The following is a 16,292-nucleotide window of genomic DNA, read 5'->3' on the forward strand; positions in this document are numbered from 1 at the left end:
AAGGGAGGAGGTAGGCAGGAGAGATGGAAGGAAAGGAAGGCAGAGCCCCTCGGGAGAGCCTCATTCCGCACGCACACACAGGAGTAATTGAGAGCAGAGGTAAAAGGACATAAAAGCCACGTAATGGATACACGGGGAGAGGTTGCAGTGTCTGTTGGGTGACAGGACTGGGATGCGGTAGGGCAGTTCCCTCTGCCTCCTGGGACCTGCTTTAATTGCATATTAAGTGAAACCACAAGGGTTGGGCTGAGGGCTGAGGCTTGAAGGAGAGGCTCTCTAGTGCCCTCCCTACCCCTCCATTAATAACTAATCGACAAAGTCCTGAGGCAGCTCAGCTTTCCACTGAGGCCTGGCTCTGCTCTCTGACCCTGCAGTGCCTCCTGAAGCCCAAGAGCATCCCCCAGACCCCAGGAGAACCTGGGTGCCTGAAGGCTCAGAGTATCACCAGAAGAAACTCGGGACGGGGAAAACACCCCTCCTACTAAGGGGAGTGTCCTATTGTCGAGTAGCCTTTGGCCCAGGTTTCCAGGGTCTCCTAAGACCTTTTTGGAGCACCCAAACGCTTAAGTTAACTTGCCCCAAGGAGGAGGTCACTGAATAATAGTGGGAGATGGAGAGGCTACAGGAGAGGTGACATTGGGAACAATGTAGGAGAGACTGTTCTGGCTTTTCATTGCACTCCCAACAAAACAAAACAAAGCACAACAAGCATAAATAGAATTCTCATTTTGACTGCACAGTGGCTCACTCCACAGACGACTGAGCCAAGGTTAACTTTGAGTTTGAGCAGAGCCTGGACTACATAGTGAGACCCCAGCTCAATCATAAATAGATTGATTAAAGTTAAAGCCAAGTATGGTGGCACACACGAGACCAGCCTAGTCTACATAATAAGATCCAGGACAGTGAGAGCCTGTCTCAAAATAACAACAACAACAATAATAATAATAATTTAAATGAATTTTGGCTTGCATTTGCAACTGCCCTAGCAATGAAGAGGCTTGCTCTTTGGGAGTAGCCAGTCTATACCTATAAGCTGTAAAGCTTTCAGCTATCTGAGGAAGATTGCCTAGAAAAGGAACCAGGCCTATGCAACCTTACTGACCCAGCTTTGTTAAGCCAGAGTTGCCTTATTTCAGCTCAAGATGATCATGGAGTGCTAACCCAGATACAAATAAACGTGGAGGAGATGGGGACAGAGAACACAAAACGCAATGAACAAGCCAAGCCTTCCATTAGTCTTCCCTGGAGAGTGAGTGATCCTACAGGAAGTCACACCTGAACTCTGAGGACTTAATAAAAGGATAAAGTCAGATCTATAGCAAGCCAGTAAGAAGAGCTGGCCCTCTGGAGTCCAGTCCTCACTAGCCAGGAGCCCTCTGAGCAAGTAGTACCAGCCCAGGTCTCTGAGATCCTTTTGGGTGGGTTTTAACTTACTGGAGCCTCCAGGCTACAGTGTGGCCTGCCCCATTCCTTGTGGTATCATTTTATGACAGGTATTCCAATAGGCCAGGTTCTCGATCCTGGACCCCCACACTACACCAACCATCTCTAGCCACCATCTTCTCTTTAAGACCTTTTCCCAGGGTTGGGTGAGAAAGATAGGCAAAGTTAGGATGCTGAGTCCCTAACACAATCAGCCCTGATCCTGTTTCTCAGAACCCTGCAAGTCCCCAGTCCTTGAGGCCAGGGAAAGCAATTTTATTGCCCTAGAATTTATGAGCCAGAGTTTAAGTAGGGAGCCAAGCAGCATGCAATCCAGGGGAGTACATCCAGTTTGAATGTGCACCTCAAAATCAGAAGCCATGGGCTTCTTTCTACTCTATAGAAGAAATAAGGCTGCCAGTACACCTATGGGCACCCGATTCACTGAGGCCCTTGGAAGGAGGTGGGGGTGCAGGAGGAGGGGACGTGGGGCTTCAACTGAGCTCTAGGGGGCGGGTCCGAGGCAGGGGGCCCAGATCGGAAGCTGAGCGCTGGGGGCCTAGGAGGTTGTGAAGCCAAGCGCAGCAGAAGGCGGGATCGCTACAATCCCGCTTGCCATGAACTCTGTACATCAGCGCCGGACACCCTTTAGTATCGCAGACATCCTAGGTCCGAGCATGGTCCCCGAAGCACCTTCTGCACCGCAGCTTCCCGAGGCCGGCCCTGATCCCGCGTCACCACTGTGTGCGCTGGAGGAGCTAGCAAGTAAAACTTTCCTGGGCCATTCCCCGCGGGCTACACCACAGCCTTCTGAAGGTACACGCCAGCCAAGTAGCGGACTTGAACTGTGTGTGTGTGTGTGTGTGTGTGTGTGTGTGTGTGTGTGTGTGTGTGTGTGTGCGCGCGCGCGCGCGGATCTGTCTGTCTGTCCCTGTCTATATCTGTCTCTCCCTCCACCCCCCGCTTCACTCTCTCGTCCTTGGTCACAAAGTTTTGTCTGGCCCTGGCTGGTCATTTTTACCCACCCCCTGCCTTCTGCCCAAGTGTCAGGAGTTGCATTTGACAGGGCTCGGCAGGTCTCCTGAGTTAGTTCTGAGACTGCAATTGCTCCAGGGGGTGGCAGGGGCTGAGGGGTACCGCCAGGCTGGAGCGAATCCAGGGACCCGCTCGGCTGCTGGTACGTTCGCTGTATGCGGGGTAATCATGACCAAGAAAGGCTGTGGAAGAGAAAAAACGCTTGAGCTGCTGGCAAGAAAAGACTGAGGCAGGGCTAGGACAAGGCAGAAAATTCCTCCCAGCTACCTAGCCCCAGCTACCTAGCCCCAGCCCCAGCCCCAGCCCCAGCCCCAGCCCCAGCCCCAGCCCCAGCCCCAGCCCCAGCCCCAGCCCCAGCCCCAGCCCCAGCCCCAGTCACTTCTTGAGCCCTGTAGAAGATCCTTTGCAGCACTATTGGGCACAGGAACCGCCTTCCGCCTGCCTTCCTTCCCTTTGGGCTCCCGGAAAGAGAGCTGGTGTTAAGGACTTTATTTGGCCAGATGGGTCACCCGACCTCAATTTGGCCTCTAACTTACTACCACGCACAGCCTGGAGCTCCAAACGGCGTCAGAGACCTTCTCCAAACGGTCTTGACTCTCGTACCAGATCTCTGGTCAGTCCCACTCACCCTCTACCCGCTGGAGTAATCTCATCTCTCTGTCGTCAGCATTCCCACAGGCCTGCTGCACTTCGAATCCGGGTTCTGACCCGGTGTATAGGGATCGTGATGCTGGCCCACCCCGCTCCCTCTACCTGCTTAAGCCCCGCGACCCTAAGTTTTTCCATCCAGACCTCAGCCTCCTCCAAAGCCGAGACTGACATTTCCGTCTCATCCTGGCAGGCAGAGCCGCCCCGGAGGCGCCGCCGGGGCCTGGCGCTGGTGTCCGGAGACGCCGCAAGTCTCGGACAGCGTTCACTGCACAGCAGGTGCTGGAGCTGGAGCGGCGATTCGTCTTCCAGAAGTACTTGGCACCGTCAGAGCGCGACGGACTTGCTGCGCGACTGGGCCTGGCTAATGCGCAAGTGGTCACTTGGTTCCAGAACCGTCGCGCCAAGCTCAAGCGGGATGTGGAGGAGATGCGCGCGGACGTGGCCTCCCTATGCGGGTTGTCCCCTGGAGTCCTGTGTTACCCAGCACTGCCAGACAGCACTTCAAGCCCTGACCCTGGCCCTTCAGGGCCCGATTCTGAGCCCAACTTATCAGATGAGGAGATACAGGTGGACGATTGAAAGTGAAGCTGCTGCCCAGCCCTGGATTTTAGGGCCCTGGACCCCCTGCTAGAGGCCTTGTCTGGGTTCCCGGGTGGAGGGTAAACACCCATTTAGCTCTGTTCTGTCTCTTACTCCACACTCCTACTTTTCTTACTCGTTAAAGAATAAAGCCGCCACTCTGCTGCTGCAAGAAGCCTCAATTCGGAAAGCCCGCAACCCAAACCAAGGCAAGCCGCTACTCACTGGGAAATTCCTTGCGGCTCCTTTAAAACTTCTTTTAGCCCAAGTAGCAAGCCTAAAAGGTATGTGTCTGGCTATGGTTATTTTTCAAAAGAGGCTTGAGGTCAGGATTTGTACACAGGCATTGGCCACTCCTCAGAGACCTGGCTTGTCTTTCACCTCTGGAGACACTGGATGGAGAGGAAGTGGGTAGGATTCTAGTGGTGGCTTCCGGCCACTACCCCCTACTGGCTACCTTTGTTCCCAAGGCTTGCAGCCTTGGAGACCTCAGTACTAACCTTTAGGTTGGCCCCTATATGATAATGTGAGCCTTCTACTCTTAATTAAACTTTTACTAGGTTTCCTGCATTAAGAAAGCCATAGTAAGCTTAGTGTAGGTGCACACCTGTGATCCCAGCACTTAGAAGGTGGGGTGGGGGGCAGGAGAATCAAGAGTTCTAAGTCAGCCTATATCACAGCGCACTCGCGCTTACGCGCGCCCCCCACCCCCACACACCACACTAAACAAACAAACAAAACCTCTATGATGAGACACTGTGACACCCCAGAGTCTGGAAAGAGAGCACTATCCACTTCTACCTCTGCCCAGGTATGGGAACCTGGGGTGAGACTGAAGAGAGGAGGTCAAAGTAGCTGTGACTGTCACAAGAGCATCCTAACCTGGCCCCACTGATGACATCTCGGACCTTCAGCTTTGACCTCCCTTTTTGCTGGCCATTAATCACTATCCTCCTGCAAAGGCACTGACTGGGGAGGGACAGGGAGCACTGAGGGGCCAGAGGCCCACCCTGTCAGTTTTTAAGAGACCACCATGCAGCTAGAACCTCGGACAGCGAGTGGAGGGCCAAGGAGAGGAAACTCAGGGGAGAATAAGTGAGACTGAAAGGCGGGCGTGATTCTGGTGTCTTCACACAAGATCTGAGTGCTTTGTGTGAATTGATCAGTGGGACAGACCAACTGAATGGACTTTTAGTCTGGTGTCAAGACACTGCCCTTGTAGGTGGGAAAACACGGCTTCACCTTTTCTCACACACGCTTTTGTTTGCTTGCTTTGTTGCTTTTTTTTTTTTTTTGGAGTCAGGGTTTCTCTGTGTAACTTTGGCTGTCACACAACTCACTTTGTAGACCAGGGTGACTGGGAACTCAGAGATCTTCCTACCTCTACCTCCTGATAGGACTAAAGGTGTGGGCCAACATGCCCAGCACACTTTTATTCTTAGATTGGTTTATTTTCATTTTATGTATATGAGTGTTTTGAATATATATATATATATATATACATATACATATATATATATATATATAGAGAGAGAGAGAGAGAGAGAGAGAGTGCTTGGTTGCTTGGTACCTACATTTCCAGAAGAGGGTGTTGGATCACTTGGAACTGGTTTTTTGAGACAGGGTTTCTCTGTATAGTCCTGGCTGTCCTGGAACTCACTCTGTAGACCAGGCCGGTCTTTAACTCAGAAATCCGCCTGCCTCTGCCTCCCATGTACTGGGATTAAAGGCGTGTGCCACCACCGCCCGGCTGAGACAGCATCTTTTACTGAACCTATAGGTCACTGCTTCAATGGGCTGGCTGACCAGTGAGTCCCAGGATTCCAAATTTCTGCCTCTCCAGCAATAGGATGGCACTGCATTGAGCCAGGCTTCATATGCAGGTCCTTAGATGACTAACTGACTCCCTATCTCCTTAGCTGGTATTTTGATTTCATGGACAGCAGTGCCATTTCATAACGTAAAAAGGTTGTCCATGGAGCTGGAGATTTAGCTAAATGGACAGGGTTTAGTCCCCAGAACAGGGTAAGAAAACAAGCTGGACATAGCCGAAGGCTAAAATACCCCACAGTGAAAGGAGGCACTCTTGAGAGACCAGGAGGAGTTCTAGCAGGGCCCCTGAAGCACGCAGCTTGACCTTCCAACCACCACAAACCAAGAATGCTGGATGAACAGTTCTTAAGGAGTTACTAATGGAAGAATAATCCCTGAGCTACTGGGTGTGGTTACCATGCCTTTAATCCCAGCACTCAGGAGGCAGAGGCAGGCTGATCTCTGTGAATTTAAGGCCAGCCTGGTCTACAAAGTGAGTCCAGGACAGCCAGGGCTCTATTACACAAAGAAACCCTGTCTCAATAAAACCATAAACAAATAAATGCCCTCAAACTAAACTGCCACCTCTCCCCAGCCCATGCCCCCAACAGCTTCAGGACAAATCATTTTAGCTGAGGCAACGGAGTCTTGTTAGCTGGTACTGAGCCATCAACATCAACAGTGTTCCTTACTTTCTTGTCCAGCTGGTACCACCTCCCCTTACACTCCAGCCTTGGATAACAAACCAGCAACCAGAAGGAAGGTGTGATGGTGTGAGCCTGTCATCTGATTAATTAGGAATCTAAGAAAAATTATGAGTTCAAGGCCAGGCTGAACTATATATAACACATGCTGGATAAGGCTCAAGTTGTACCCTTTAGCTTGATGGATGCTCACCCTCCCTCATCCCAGCCCCTTCCCTGTCTGTTCTAGATACAACCCTCAGTTCTATATTACTCTGTTCCCAGCAACGGAGGAGAGGGGAGGGAGGCGGGGGAGAGAGCTAATTGTGACGTCCATCTCTGAGAGAGATGGTAGCCAGGGTATCAGCAGTGCAAGTGTGACCCTGTCTCAAAATACAAACTAAAACCAAGCCAAATAAATGGGCCTTGGCATGTAGCCCTGTTGGCAGAGAGCTTGGGTAAGTCAGACGTGGTGGTAGAGGCTTGACACTCAGGACTTACCATGTAGAAGCAGGAAAATCATAGTTTCTAGGTCTTCTTTGATTACATAGTGAGTTTAAACTATTCCAGGCTAAAGGAGACTTTGTCTCAAAACAAATAAACACACTAAGGTGGGCTCTGGATGGATGTCCACTCTGGTGACCCTAGAAAAAATGTGCAGTGTAGACCAGGAAGACAGTTCTGTGGGTAAGAGCAGCCTGTGTGAAAGCAACAGGATCTGAGTTCAAATCCCCAGCACTCATGTTAAGTTGAGTACGGCTGCACGCATCTGAAGCCCCAACTTCATGGGCTGAGGTAAGCAGATCCTGGAAGCTCACCGCTGAGCCACCCTAGCCAAGATGGCAAGATCTAGGGTCAATGTGAGACCCTGTCTCAAAAATAATAATAATAATAATAATAATAATAATAATAATAATAATAATAACATGATGAACTGGGCAGGGTGGTGCACACCTTTAATCCCAGCTCTTGGGAGGCAGAGGCAGACGGATCTTTTTGAGTGTGAGACCAATCTGATCTACATAGAGAGTTCCAGGCTAACCAGGGTACATAATAAGATCTTAGAAGGAGGAGGAAGAGGATGAGAAAGAAGAGAAAATGGGGGGAAAGGGAAGGGAGGGAGGGGGAAAGGGAGGAAGGAAGGGAAAGAAAAGAAAAGATGAGAAAAGGAAAGGAAAAGGAAAAGGAAAAGAAAAGAGGAAAGAAAGGAAAGGCAAGGCAAGGCAAGGCAGTGCGCTGGGCAGGCCTTTGAGCACAGCTCTTGGGGGCCAGAGATAAGTGGATCTCTGTTTGAGGCCAATCTGGTTTACACATCAAATTCCTTATAACCTTAAAAAAGTGTGAAGCATTGAAGAAAGAGGTATGTACTCTTTTGGCTCCCATAAGTGTGTATATGAGTGCAAACACATCCTTCTCACATGTGTATTACACACACACACACACACACACACACACACACACACACACACACAAGTGCTCGTACCTGCACACATGCACAGGGATTACCTGAAGTCTTACTGAACACAAATTGTTGGGAACTCAGTGTTCTTTAGCTGATTAAAATTTCTGCCCTGATGCCCAAGTGTTTGCATCCATCAGTTTCCGGGTGATGTTGATGATATGGTCTCCACACTTGGAGATCCACAGTCCCAGGAATTCTGGACTTCATTAATTAAAAAGCAATGCGCTCACACTTCCCTTTCTATCTAAGAGTCACAAATAAACAGGAGAGGTGTAGGCAAAATCTGTTTATTTAGCAACCTCGATGGGTATATTTGTTCTCTTCCTTCTTGAGGAACTACTCTATGAGGCAGGGGTTGCCTCTGTTGTGCAAATGAAGGGACTGAGCTCAGACACTGAGAGACCTGTCTCAGGGCTCCAGCTAATCACAGCTGATTGTCTCCTGCTTAGTACTTTTAAGGACCTAAACCATAAACGATTAAAATTTTGTCTATGGTCTATATAAAAGATGTGTCAACAATCTCAGAAAGGAAGGAAGCAGTTAGAGACTTAGCTCAGTGACAGAGAGCTGGCTCTCTTCCCAGCGATGGAGGCTGTGTGGAGGGAGGGAGGAGAAAGGAGCTAGTTACAATGTCCATCTCTGGGCAGAGATGGTGGCCAGGACATCAGCAGTGCAAGGGTCTGCATCATGCTGTGTTAGTACCACTGGCACCAGGCAAGATCTAAGAAGGGACTTCTTAAGTGCAAACCCTTGAAGAATCTTCAGGCAGGGGGGAGAGATGGAGATTTGACCAGTGAACGAACACATGAGAGTGCACAGCAACAGAGACAGGAAATGTAACTAGGGCTAAAGGTTACAGAACTGAAGGCTGTAGCTACAATAGGCAGGGCAGGGACTCGGGAGGGAGGGTCAACATCCATCAAGCTACAGGATGTGACTTGAGCATTATCCATCAGTGGGACCCTGCTCCTGAGAACCGGGCTACAAACTCCACTGTCTCCTCTCTGGCTCTGATATAGTCTCAAAGTCTGCTGTGAGCCTTGGAGCACTCGAAACCTTTGATGCCCTCAGGAGATGTGGCATTCTCTCTCTCTCTCTCTCTCTCTCTCTCTCTCTCTCTCTGCATCCTTTTCAAAAAAATCATTAGGGGCTGGAGAGATGGCTCAGTGATTAAGAGCACTGGCTGCCATTGCAGAGAACCTGTCTGTGATTCCCAGCACCCACATGGTGGCTCACAATGATCTATCTGTAACTTCAGTTCCAGGGGATGGATCCCATGCCCTGTTCTGGATTCCTCAAGCACCACATATACACCTGGTATACAGATATATGTGCATAAAATAAAAGGAAAAGGGAAGTGAACTTTTTTTTTTTTTAAAAAAAAAAAGCATTTTGGCTAGGTGTAGTCCTAAGCATTTAGGAGGCAGAGGCAGGCAAATCCTTGTGAGCTTAAGGCTAGCCTGGGCTACATAGTGAGATCCAAGACAGCCAGAGCTACTTAGTAAGATCCTCTTCCTTCCTTTCTTTCTTTCTTTCTTTCTTTCTTTCTTTCTTTCTTTCTTTCTTTCTTTCTTTCTTTCTTTTTCAAGACAGGGTTTCTCTGTATAGCTCTGGCCGTCCTGGAACTCACTTTGTAGACCAGGCTGTCCTTGAACTCAGAAATCCGCCTGCCTCTGCCTCCCGAGTGCTGGGATTAAAGGTGTGAGCCACTACGCTCGGCGTGAGATCCTTTCTTTCTTTCTTTCTTTCTTTCTTTCTTTCTTTCTTTTAAAGATTTATTTATTATTATATCTAAGTACACTGTAGCTGTCTTCAGATGCACCAGAAGAGGGCGTCAGATCTCATTACGAGTGGTTGTGAGCCACCATGTGGTTGCTGGGATTTGAACTCAGGACCCTCGAAAGAGCAGTTGGCTCTCTTAACCACTGAGTCATCTCTCCAGCCTGTGAGATCCTTTCTTTAAAACAAAACAAATTAAAAAGTATTTGTATTGTGCTGGGCACAGTAGTACACACCTTTAGTCTCAGTGCTCAGGAGACAAAGTTAGATTCTGGCCTGATCTACATTGTGAGTTCAAGACAAGCCAGGGTGATATAATGAGCACCTATGTGTATCTGTGTCTGTATTTGGGGTGGGGGTGGGGCAACATGTGTAGAGGTCAGAATTCAGCTATGCAGTTTCCAGGGATCAAACCCAGGTTGTCAAGCTTGGTGGAAAATGTATCGACCCACTGAACTATCTCTCCAGCCTGATTTCATTCTCGTGGCACTGCAGTGACACTCGAGGCTGAGGTTGTTCCTACTTAACCACATAGAGTGTGACAGCCATGTTTGGCATCCACTACCTCATCCACTCCCTATGACTCTATGATGTAAGGTTTGTCCATATCCTTACTTGAGTTTCTTTTTAAAGATTCATTTAGCTTTTTTTTTTTTTTTTTTGAGGCAGAGTCTCTCTACATAGTCCTGACTATCCTGAAACTTACTATTTAGACCAAGTTAGCCTAAAAATCACAGAGGTCATTCATTCATTCAGTTTTTTTGAGAGAGGTTTCTCTGTATTACCCTGGCTATCCTGGAACTCTCTGTAAACCAGGCTGGCTTTGAACTCAGAAATCTGCCTGCCTCTGCCTCCGGAGTGCTGAGATCAAAGGTTTATGCCACCACCACCACCACCTAGCTTATTTTACTTTTAATTCTATGTATGTGTCTATGTGTATGTGCACAAGAGAGCACAGTGTCTACAGAGACCAGAAGATGGCGCTGTATCCTTTGAACTTGGAGTTGCAAACAGTTGTGAGCTGCTCCGTGTGCTGGGAATCAAACCAGGGCCTCAGCAAGAGCAGCGATCGTTCTGAACTACTGAACTCCAAATCATCATTTAAAACATTTACTGGGGAGGCACATGGCTGAATGATGACATCTACAGTGTGTCACTCCCCTCCCCGCATCTCCAGACACACATACATAGGTGCTCATGGTTCAGTGGGTAAGGGACTCAATGTCCAGCCTGCTCACCTTCCCAGGACCCACCTGGTAGAAGGGGGAACTGATTCCTGCAAATTGTTCTTTACCTGTCCATACATGCTATGGCACACATGCACACACATATAAGCAAGCAAATGAACAAATAAATGTAATGTAACATTTCAAAAGATTTATTTTACCTATGTGTATGTGCACATATGTGAGTGCATCCCATACTTTGCAGCACAGTGGCCGGAGAAGGCATCAGATCCCTCAGAGCTGGCATTACAGGTGTTTTTGCCACCTACAATAAACTATTTACACCCAGTTTGTTATGTGAGTGCTGGGATCTAAACTCTGGAACTAAGAAGCAAGCACCCTACCTGCTGAGCCATCTCTCCAGCCCCACTATCCTCACCTGATAGATGAAAATCAGACAGGAGTGCCAGCAGCCAGAGGCGCCACAGTAAGGAGAAGCAGGGCATAACCAAGCACTCAGGGATCCCTACCACCATTTGGATGGTCTCTAGAAGACTCTAGTCCCCAGGCCATTTGAGCCCACCTGGCAAGGGGCCCTCCTTCAGGCCACACTGAGCCCCACAAAGCTCCTCCCACATCTTTCTGGACACCCTTCCCCCAACACATACGTTCTACAGCCACCTTCTTGGGTCATTTCTTCTCAATTTTCTGTTGCATCACTCCTCCTTGCCACCAGCTTGTCAAACGGAAGGCTGGCTTCCTGGAGAACGCAGGGCAGGTAACAGGCACAGAAAGGGGGAGCAGAGAATACAAGAGAATGAGAGAGGAAGGCAAGCTGGGCACAGAGGTATACGCCTTTAACACCATCCATCACACAGGCTGACTCCCATGCATTGGGGGGTCAGTCTAGTCTACATAGTGAGTCCCAGGTCAGCTAAGGCTACATAGTGACCCTGTCTCAAACAAACAAAAACAAAAACAAAAAAACAAAAAACAAAAGAGAAAGAGAAAGGAAAGGCAAACCTAAAAGGCAGTCTTGAATGGTACAGATTGGGTAGGAGAAACGGGTGGAAATACAGGGCTTTGTTGTGTGAACCTATTTCCGGGGAGATATAAACAACTGTAACCCCAGGTAGACCACAAAAGACCAAAGTAAAGATACCACCAACGTAGAACTTAGTGCACCAGTGAGTCTTATTGGGATTATTTACAGGAACAGGGCGACTCAGACAGCTGTATCAGCAAGGCCCACCCCAGCCTGGGTGACAGCTCACAAAGGCTGGGAAGCAGGAGCTCACTGAACAGCCTGCAGGCAGCTCAGCAGGTTGGAGAGCGCTCTTCACAGTGAGCTCATCTAGTTCCTGATCTCCTGTGCGGCTCAACTTGGCTAAGAGTGACTCTCAGCAGTGCCTGCTACTTACATATGCCAGGGAAGGGAGCAGCCTAATGAATCAGGTGGGCTTCGGGGGGCTCCCTTAGTAAGCTACACATCCCACACACAGCTGTTTAGCAATGGTATAGACCCTAAAACAGTCATAAGCTTTGCATTGGATCAGACATAGCCTGAGGTTCCCCGTGACTTTTCCTCTTGTAGGATGTATTCTGGTTACAATCTTGTTCTCTGAAGACTCCATGGCCTCTCTAAGCAAGAGAACGAGTGGGTTCCCATTGTCTGCAGGATCCTAGCTGACCCTGGTGGTCAAGGGTCAAATCTTACAAAAAGAGTCTTCTTAGCCTCTTAGCATCCCTGCTGTAGGTTCCCAAGTCATTTTAACTCCATGTCACATTTAGGTAATGCTTAAGACAGATTTAATAACTCTCTCTCTCTCTCTCTCTCTCTCTCTCTCTCTCTCTGTGTGTGTGTGTGTGTGTGTGTGTGTGTGTGTGTGGCCTTAGCTGTCCTGCAGCAAGCTCTACAGATCAGGCTAGCTAGCCTCGAAGTCACACCTGCCTTTAAATGTATGTGCCACACACCGCCCTGCAAGCTAAGCTTAGACAGTTTTAAACAACCCAAACAGTTTTACATAAAACTGTTGTACTGCTATGGCTCAGTTTCTCCAATAGGTTAAAGTCTAACACAGCAAAAAAATGTAAAATAGTTATCTTGATTAGACATACATTTTTGTTCTTTTAAGCTAAGGTTTGCAAATATCACAAGTTGACCAGTATAACCTTGGGATTTTTAAAGATTTGCTTGGGAGTTGGAGAGATGGCTCAGTGGGTAAGAGCACTGACTGCTCTTCCAAAGGTCCTGAGTTCAAATCCCCACAACCACACGGTGGCTCACAACCATCCGTAATGAGATCTGACGCCCTCTTCTGGCGTGTCTGAAGACAGCTACAGTGTACATACATATAATAATAAATAAATCTTTTAAAAAAAGATTTGCTTATTTTATTTTGTGTTTAAGTGTTTTCTTGCATGTATGTGGGTGCAGCACATGCGTGCTTCATGTGTGTGAAGGTCAGACAAGGGCTTCTGATCCCCTGAAAGCAGAGTTGTGGATGGTTGTGAGCCACCATGTGGGTGCTAGGAACCAATCCCAGGTCCTCTATTAGAGTAGCAAGTGCTTTTAACAGCTAAGCCATCTCTCTAGTCTAATCTTATAAGGTTTAATAAACTTTGATCATCAAACATATGTATCATCTTTATATTCTATCCTTGTACAAGTTTACTCAGACCTCCTGTGATTTGGATTTAGTTTTCCCCTCTCTCTCTCTCTCTCTCTCTCTCTCTCTCTCTCTCTCTCTCTTTCAGTATAGAATAGAGTTTGTTCAGGGCATGGGGAGGGGAGTTAAGAGGGTAGCAGAAGCAGAGAAAGGCAGAGAGGAGGAGAAAGTAGAGAAATGGGGGCGGGCCATGGCTACGTGGAGAGAGGGGTGAAGGGAGTTGGGAGTAAGGGGGCAAGAGAGAAGCAAGAGCATAAGAGGGTAAGAGGGCTTTAGTCTTTCATTGTTTGGCTGCATTGTTTTTCATTCTTAGAACAAAATCTTTGTTTAAAAAGTCATACAAATCCTATCCTCATCCACAATATTCCCTTTTCTTTTCTATCCTTTTTACAAAAATATGACCTTATACTGAAATCACTGCCAACAGTTCTCCTATACTCATTTACTGCTTCTTTCTTATTTCATTCCCCCAGATAACAGACTTGGCGCCGTGTAACAAAGTAAGATCGCCTGTACACCTGCTTTAGCCACCAACCCTTTTCATCACAAGTCTTAGGCAAGCCTTTTCTTGGCTCAGATTTTGATAGCTTTTCTTTCTCTCTCTAGTTACAAAGAAAAATAGTTTATATTTTACCAAGAGCCTTGACAGATTGTCAAAATGACCTTGATGCTAAGGAAAACAATCTTGCAAACAAGAAATGGCAGAAAAGAAAGTACATACAGAGCCAAAAGTTTCTGCATGTTAACTTTGTAACTGCAATTTTAGATGAGACATTTATTAATGTCTTTTAATCCTCATTGGAAGGAGGGGCATTCTTTCTCTTTTTCTTTCTAAGCCAGGTCATCGCCTCTTGGCCCCTCCACTTGTAACACTGGATTTCTTTCTCCCTGGAGTCTCTCTTCTGTCTTATTTCCTTTGAGATTTCTGTTTGGTGATTTGGACCTTGGCTTCCTGGAGCCTTGCCTACCCTCATTAATCTGATTTATGGTTGTCAACAGTATCTAAGCTTTCTGCTTGAGTTTCTCCTTGACCCTTCTTACAAAGACCTTTTGCAGCCTCTGGAGAACTACATTCCTGCCTCTCTAGTCCTCCATCTTTTCTCTGTTTTCCTCAGTCTGTCTGCTTAGCGGTTAGTTACAAAGTGTAAATTTAGCATCCCTTACCCCAAAGGCACTTTTATGTTTACTCTCATATTTTTTTTTCATTTTGCTCTTAAGCCTTTCTATGAACACTGTGAGCCCACCTTCTTTTCCTGTTTTACATTAAGGCTTTTTTGCTAATGTCCCCTTGGTAGTGGCAGCCCCCTCTGACTGAAGGCCAACCTATTTCACACATTGTCCAAAGCTTGTCTTGAGACAGTTTAACACCATCTGTAACTTCGCATGTCTTATGTCTTCTACCTGGGATGTGCTTTCCCAGAAAAATGGGTTGGCTCTCTTGTCTCTTTTAGATCTTAGCTTAATTTTTTTTTTTTTTTGAGAGAGAAACCCCTTAATTCCACCTTACCCCCTGTTTATACATCTCGTGGGACAGGCTGTGTTATGTATGGATGGTGCCTCCACTAGATACTGCTGATTCATTGAAAAGAAGGATTTTTTTCATTATTATTGGTGTGTGTGTGTGTGTGTGTGTGTGTGTGTGTGTGTGTGTGTTTCTCCTTCCATCTTGTGAGGTCCAGAGATCAAACTTAAGTTGTCAGTCTCGGAATCGAGTGCCCTTATTGGCTGAGTCATCTCACCAGCCCTCTCAGAACAAAACAAAACATTCTAGTGGATGACTACATGTCTGAAATAAAAGGACGACTGTAAAAGGATTCTCAAGATTTTTTATTAAGCAAACAGAAGTTTGTGTTATGAGCCAAAACCCCAACAAAATAAAAGATAACTTTTAAATATTTTCTTCTTCTTCTTCTTTTTATTTTATTTTATTTTATTTTATTTTTTGAGACAGGATTTCTCTGTATAGCCCTGGCTGTCCTGGAACTCATTTAGTAGACCAGGCTGGCCTTGAACTCAGAAATCCGCCTGCCTCTGCCTCCCAAGTGCTGGGATTAAAGGCTTGCGCCACCACCGCCCGGCATTTTCTTCTATTTTTGAATTATATGTATCTTAGTGCGGGCATGTGCAAGCATGTGAAGGTGCCTCCAGAGACCAAAGATGTCAGAGCCCCCAGGAACTGGAGTTACAGGCTGTTTCAAGCCAACTGCACAGGGGTCCTCTACATGAGCAGTCAGGCTAAAGCACCTCTTCAGCTTCAATTAGTTAGTTTTGAGACTTCTTGACTTTGGAGGCAGGTGCTCATGAATCTACGGCGGGGGCCAATTTTTATGTGACCTGTAACTGATCAGTATTAGCTCAGGACCACCTGCCCCTGCCCCCTGCTCCAGACCAAGTTCTCAGCACAAAAGAAATTTATTTGCCCTAGAGTGACAAAGGGCAGGTAATAAGGGACAAAGACAGGAGATAGAGGACCAGGAAAAAGAGGAAGGGAACAAAGGAGAGGAGACAAAAGGGGCAAGGGTGTTTATCCTGGAGGACAAAGGACTACCTCTGGATAGAGAGGAGACAGTTGTGGCCCATAGACAAATGGAGTTATGATAGTAAAGGGGGAAACCCGGGTTAGGATGAGGTGTTTAATTTTGATCGGGTATGCTAATTAGGTAAACTAAAGGGGGCCTTTTGATTGCTGGACTTCAGTACTTTGATAGCCATACCTTGGTAGTCAGCCTTAGAAGAAGGAAGTGGCCAAATAAGGGAATAGACCTCTTGGCTAGTTTTAGAAATGTAACAATGTTTTTTGGTTTTGTTTTGTTTTGTTTTGTTTTGTTTTGTTTAGCAAGGCAGGGGGAATGGTTTTGCCAGAACAGTGCCCACATGAGAGTTAGCCAGAGTCCCTTCATAACCTGGATCTTTAGCCTGAGGACTTGTTGACTCTGAGAGTCTAGAAGTGAATGGCCAGGAAAACTGCTGTATATTTACTTAGTCTTTCGGTGATCCCATATCTGATCCTCTCTCTCCCTCAGTAACTGTA

The 16,292-nt window shown here is 47.3% G+C and overlaps 1 protein-coding gene and 1 non-coding gene across 2 annotated transcripts; one reads left to right on the plus strand and one right to left on the minus strand.

The window, feature by feature from the left end:
- The first annotated feature begins 1,983 nt into the window (after positions 1-1,983).
- Positions 1,984-3,862, plus strand: Lbx2 (ladybird homeobox 2). The gene is made up of 2 exons (NM_010692.4): positions 1,984-2,241; positions 3,302-3,862. Exons 1-2 carry the CDS (start codon positions 2,043-2,045, stop codon positions 3,688-3,690), a joined length of 588 nt encoding a protein of 195 aa, NP_034822.1. The 5' UTR covers positions 1,984-2,042; the 3' UTR covers positions 3,691-3,862.
- Positions 3,863-5,929: 2,067 nt separating this feature from the next.
- Mir3470a (microRNA 3470a) lies at positions 5,930-6,006 on the minus strand. The gene has a single exon (NR_037301.1). It is a non-coding gene; the product is annotated as a microRNA 3470a (primary transcript).
- Positions 6,007-16,292: the final 10,286 nt, after the last annotated feature.

Source organism: Mus musculus, chromosome 6, assembly GCF_000001635.26.
Source record: "Mus musculus strain C57BL/6J chromosome 6, GRCm38.p6 C57BL/6J".
In the NCBI taxonomy this organism is placed as follows: domain Eukaryota; kingdom Metazoa; phylum Chordata; class Mammalia; order Rodentia; family Muridae; genus Mus; species Mus musculus.

What these genes read in the sequence shown, in the direction of transcription:
- Lbx2 (NM_010692.4), top strand. Translation starts at nt 2,043, where the DNA reads ATGAACTCTGTACATCAGCGCCGGACACCCTTTAGTATCGCAGACATC. An exon ending in TACACCACAGCCTTCTGAAG is followed by an intron (nt 2,242 to 3,301) that starts GTACACGCCAGC and finishes TCATCCTGGCAG; the next exon opens with GCAGAGCCGCCCCGGAGGCG.